At 39.5% G+C, this 5,677-nt stretch overlaps 1 protein-coding gene across 1 annotated transcript in view; it reads left to right on the plus strand.

Annotated features, from left to right (window-relative positions):
- Positions 1 to 5,677, plus strand: part of SLF2 (SMC5-SMC6 complex localization factor 2) — a 40,480-nt gene that overhangs the window by 26,237 nt on the left and 8,566 nt on the right. The window contains exons 12-16 of the mRNA XM_019556086.1: positions 647 to 788; positions 1,149 to 1,254; positions 2,273 to 2,449; positions 3,087 to 3,184; positions 4,753 to 4,840. Of these exons, the coding sequence (XP_019411631.1) occupies positions 647 to 788; positions 1,149 to 1,254; positions 2,273 to 2,449; positions 3,087 to 3,184; positions 4,753 to 4,840 (611 nt within the window). The remainder of the gene's footprint in view (positions 1 to 646; positions 789 to 1,148; positions 1,255 to 2,272; positions 2,450 to 3,086; positions 3,185 to 4,752; positions 4,841 to 5,677) is intronic.

The following is a 5,677-nucleotide window of genomic DNA, read 5'->3' on the forward strand; positions in this document are numbered from 1 at the left end:
AAAAAAAAAAAAAAAAAAAAAAAAAAAAAAATCCTTTTTTCTTTTTCTTTTCTTTTTAAAAAAAGGCCTTGTCCTTTAGTTTCTTTGAACCATTCTTTGTATCTTATTCCTGAACCCTGTCATCTGTTTTGAATGCAAATTTCACTGATCAAGAATGTCTCCTTTGTCTTAGGAATGCTATCAGCCAAGCATGCTGTTTAAATAAGGCATAAATACTGGCTGGTTGCTTATCGTGAAATTTGGGTAGAATCCCTAAGTCATTTCCTTTTGAAACCTTGAGCACTTTCGAGTCCCCCCTTTCTGTTGGTAGTCATGGCATTAAGTCCAATCCATAGATCCAGTTGAGAGCTATGGTGACTTTTCACCTCCTAGAAAAAAAAGGGCATCAGTATCTTCCCTTTTTTATCTTAGTTGCTTCTTCAAACATCCCATGTGGTTACCAAACATCCCATGTGGTTACCAGGTATGTTTCTTGGTTATACGCTAGTTGTGCTTCTGAGAAAAATCAACCCCTATGGTGATACCAAAGACTCTCATGGCAGCAGAGTTTAGCACAGGGGGCCATTGAGCACATTCTTTTCCTTTTTTTAAATTTCACAACCAGTTGATTTTTAAATTTGCGTCTTATGTGTTCTACACTCTACAGCTTCTACTGGTGCTGAACATTTTAGACCCTGGGTTCCCTCCCTGTCTGATGTATCAGCTGTGTTGATCAATATGGGAGTTCACTTTAGTGCACTCTTTCCTCTGAAACATCTTCAGCCCAACTTCAGTGAAGGTGATATTTTGTAAGTGTGTTTTATTTTCCTTTTGGGTTTTAAACATGGTAAGGCAGCCTCGCTCTTGACTATACAGTAAATAGAACGGATAACTTCAAATCCACTTTAGCCTGTTGAATGTTTGACAGACTGAAGGGTTTATCTCTCTTCGGCTCTTTTTACTGTAACATGTCATTTAATTTTGCAGAAAGAATAACTTAACAGTTGGATAGGAATTGTAAATAAACTGATGTTTAAAGCACTTTTATAGTCATCTTAACTCTGAGGCTGTTCTGGAAGATGTCGGATAAGTGAGACTTTTTTTTGTGTTAATCCAAGATTTCAGGAGTAATTCTTTTTTAATTTGTAGCTCACTTAATGTTTTCTCAATAGATCCAAAATGCAAATATTAGTGATGAAACCAGCAAGTGGAAACATCTCTTCAGGTCCAGCTTTCTCTTGTCTGCCAGAAACCAATCTAATTAATGTAATCAAGGTGAGACTTTAGGTTTTCTTTTCTTTTTCTTTTTTTAAGAGTGTCCTGCATCTCAGTGCATTACTGTTTACATCTTGCAAGTAGGATACTTTCATCCTGAGACATGCTTCTTTTGGGGTATAATTTTTTTCAAATAGAAATGCCTCATTTTAAAATTGACTCCAAAGCTGTATTGTAGAAATACTTTCGTTCCTGTGACCTACCATTTACATAAAGAAAACTATAGGTCCTTGAGCGTACTGCATATTAACAGGAAATACTTAGACTAATGTTGTTAAGGATACCAAGGATAATATATGTATCTGAGGCTGAGAGTTAAAGAGTACAAATGCATTTATCAGAACAGGGTAAATTGAGAGTATTCTGCATGGTAATGCCTGAAAAATCTCTTGGACTGTATGCTGTTGGATTGCCTAAAACAGGAGGGCCTGTGTGAGTGCTTTGTTGGGATGGTACTTGTGCTGCAGCTGCTGCCACAACAGTGTATGTTACAGAAGGTACAGGCCCAGTCATGACCAAAAACTCAGTTGGGTTCAGAGGCGTAATTAGTAATGGTTGCACTTTGGCTATTCCCAGCTATTGGCAACTGCTGGCGCAGTGCTGCAGGGGAAGGTGTTGATGCAGTCGGCACTCAGGGGCTTAACTTACCCATTTCTGCATCTCCAGAAATGTAATGCATCTCCTCTAGTGCACCAAATGTCCTGATGGAAAATTATGTTGGAGAAACCAAACAATGAATACACCCCAAATATCCATCAAAGACAAAAATACCTAGTTACCTGTGGGGGCCTGCTTCTCCCAATCCAATCACTCCCTCTCCAATCTCCCAGCTCTGATATTCAAAGGAAACTCACAGAACACCTTTCATAGACGAGCCTATGAACTTCACTTCATAAATCTACTGGATACTAAAAATCATGGACTTGATATAAACATTGTCAAACTTTAATTGCTAAAATATTTTTTTTAAAAGTCACTTATTACAGTTTTAAATACTCTTTTTTTTTTTTTTCTTTAGTTTCTAGTTTTTTGTACAACTGTATATCAGGATGTCTATACAGACCAAGAATTATTGCTATTGCTATTACTGCTGTTCAAAATAAGCCTGGAAAAACTATTGAAGCAAATTCCGTTAATAGACCTTCAGTGCCTTCTGATAAAACTGCTGAAAAGTATAAGAGACTGGGATGCCAAGGTAACTCCATAACTACATTATATTCTTTCCTGTTTTGTAATTTTGACTTGGGAGCGGTGGCAGGAGGAGGAATCTCTCTCTTACACTTGAAGAAACAAACAAACAAAAAATCCCCAAAACAGTGCTGGGAAAAACTTTGCAGGAAAACCTGTGCCTTAGGGCGTTGAAACTCTTCATGATGTCATACAGTAATGGCAGGGGCTGCAGGGTATATCTAGATGATGTTGTTTCCTTGCTAGTATAATCCTCTATCCTGTTTTGAGTGCATGGTATTGCCAAGTATCTGACGCTTGGCAGAACTATCATAAATTGAAAAAATCTGTTTGCAAGAGTGAAGCAAAGATTGTACTTTGAAAGTAGCTGGTAAGCCAGCTTCTTGACCTACAAACATGGACTGTAATGACTGTCTTACTGTGATGAATATAACTTGTACCAATCCAGTATGAATATTTCAAGTGCAATGCAGAAAGTATCATTAAGGACATGTTCCTATTGTTAAATTGCATGCATTTCCAGGGAAGTTATGCACCTTAGCTTGTGGGCTTATATGGGTTTTTTTTTATGTCTTTTTCATACATGTAACAGCTGTCCGTTGTAATATCATTTATGCTTTTTTCTTTTTTTTTTCTTTTGTAAGATGTCTGAACTGTGCCTGGCAATGAGTGACCTTTCTAGTCACCACCATGACCTCCTGTGGTTGGTTCAGCTGGTCCCTAGCTGGGTAACACGTGGAAGGTAATACACTAACATTTGAAAGTGTGCCTTGTAGTTAAGGTGCATATAATATATTTCTACCAAGAGGGCTCAAAGTGTGATAGATGTATCATCCCCAAATATGCACAGATACAATTGGAACAATATGGTAAATTGTAAGTCATTCCCAGGTTATGTTCACTTTTCCCCCTCCCAAATATGTCAGTCACTTTACATAGGAAAAAAAATAAGGAAAAGAGAGAATTTTGTGCCATCAACTAAAAAAAGCTAATATCACTCCTACTCACCTCATCTTTCCCTGTGGTTTCACAAAGACAAACATATTACGCCTTGGGTCCATGGTGTCACTGGTTGTCAAGTTGTATAACTATGCTCTTTTGTCCTGGTGACCTGTCGTGGTTTCCCAGTCATATAATTTTGAGCTTTTCTATGGTAAATTCAGTGGCGTATAGTTTGCTGCTTTTCACGCTGCTTCTGAGGGGCAAGTGCAAAGAGGGTATTAAACCACAATTATGGTCTGTTATTGAGGGCCCAGTGTATGGGTCCACCTTGCTTAAACTGTCATTCAACTGTGGTTCTTTTGAAGGTAGAAGGAGGTCAGTTTTACAATACTGGTTGTATTGTGTATATAGAATTATTTGTTATGATTAAACCTGTGAAAAGTAAGTCTTATTCATGTGTTTAGCTTACGTCGGATAGTACATAAGATTGAAATACAGCCAGGGCATGACTATTTCAGCTTCACCTTTCCTTTTCATTCATGTCTGAGTGCTGATGTGAGTAGTAGTGTCAAGTTTTCTTAAATCTCTCGCATGGTTATAGACTGATAGCACTACAGATCAGTGGTGCTTGACCTTTTGGCCCCACAGGCCAAATAAAGGGTGCAGTATCAGGCCCTCCAGGTCTGAAGTTGGGTTCATGGCTGTGCTGTCTGGCCCATAGGGCTCCCTATGGGTCCAGAATTTGGCGGTAGCAGGGGGCAACAATTAACACTGTCACTGCTACTCTGCCGCCACATTTTCAGACCTCTGTGGAGCCCCATGGGCCAGATAACATGGCTCTGGTGCCTAAATCTGGGCTGTGGGCCAGAAGTTGGGCACCCCAATATAAGAGAAGTAACTGGAAAGCAAAAGTTTTTTGGTGGTGGGTTTTATTGGACCAACTTTATAGATGAGAGAAATGTTAGATGAGTTTTGGGCACTAAATATCCTACATCAGGCCCCTTTAAAAAAACCAAACAAAAAAAACAAACCCCCCCCCCCCAACCAACCAAACAAAAATACCCTGACTGAACAAAACATTTCTTGGACCATCACAGCTCCACCTAAACAGAAGTAAGCACAACATTTCATGGAGAGGTACCCTATGTGCCTTCTCTCTGGGCTTAGAGACCAAGCACTTGATAAACATGTGCATGAGAGAGGGAGCAAGGCGAGAGCTGCTCCTCCTAAATGTTTACCCACTTCCTGGTTTTGTTTCTTTTACTTTCACTTAGTAAACTAGACTGACCTGCTTAAAGCACACAGGCAGTAATACTTTGCCTCAAATGCATCATAAAAAGGACTTATCAGAAGATGTATGTTTTTCAGACAAGTAAGAAGATGCCTTAGCCTCATGATCATTTCAAAATTTCTTAACCAAAAGAATACAAGAATACCAGACACCAGTGACCAGCAGGTACTGTGCACTGAACTTAATTTTAAAAAAAAGATTGTGCAGTTTGCTCTAGAGTTTTAAGTGCTTATAGAAGGAAAGGGTTGTTTGAAATTTGAAGGGCAACATAATAGGTTCACTTTTGCATTTTGACTGTTAGCAACTAATCTTGTTCTGCTTCACATCTTAATTGTGTGAAGCTGGTATTTGTTATTGTTCAGCAGCTCTGCAAGATGACAATTATTTCTAAAACGTTGTTGACAAAAACATTTATAGTTCTATACATACAGGTCTTCGGTTCCTTTGGTTGTTTCAGAGCTTATTGGTGGTTTATTTTGTAATACATGTTTTGGTTCATAGAATCATAAAAAGTAGGGCTAGAAAGGGCATCTGGAGGTAATCTAGTCCAACCCCTGCTCAAGACAAGATCATCCTTGCCTAAACCATCCTACACCAGTCCTTGTCTGACCTATTCCAAAAACAAGACGATATGGTCTTATAGTTGACCCATACTACCCAAAGACACCAGAAGCATCTGAATTTGCCACAGGTAAAGTGGGGGATAATGGCTGTCAGTGCCCTGCTGCAAGGGTTGTTAAAATGCACTCGAGATCCAAATAAAGAATGCCCTGTCTGCCACTACAGATGAAGGCAAAACCCCTACCCCTTACCATAGGGTAAAATTTTTTCACCCCAACGTGGCAGTTAGTTCCACCATGAGCAGAGGGGCAAGATCATTTAGTCAAGAACCTCCGAGTTGGATTCCCAGCAAGAGCATTGATGCAGCCCAGTCTCAATCCCCAGTCTGGGCTGCAGCCAGCACCCAGTGCCTCTGAGAAAGTGGGGGGGGGTCACTTCCCT

This window comes from Crocodylus porosus, unplaced genomic scaffold, assembly GCF_001723895.1.
Source record: "Crocodylus porosus isolate Cpor-Errol unplaced genomic scaffold, CroPor_comp1, whole genome shotgun sequence".
In the NCBI taxonomy this organism is placed as follows: Eukaryota; Metazoa; Chordata; order Crocodylia; family Crocodylidae; genus Crocodylus; species Crocodylus porosus.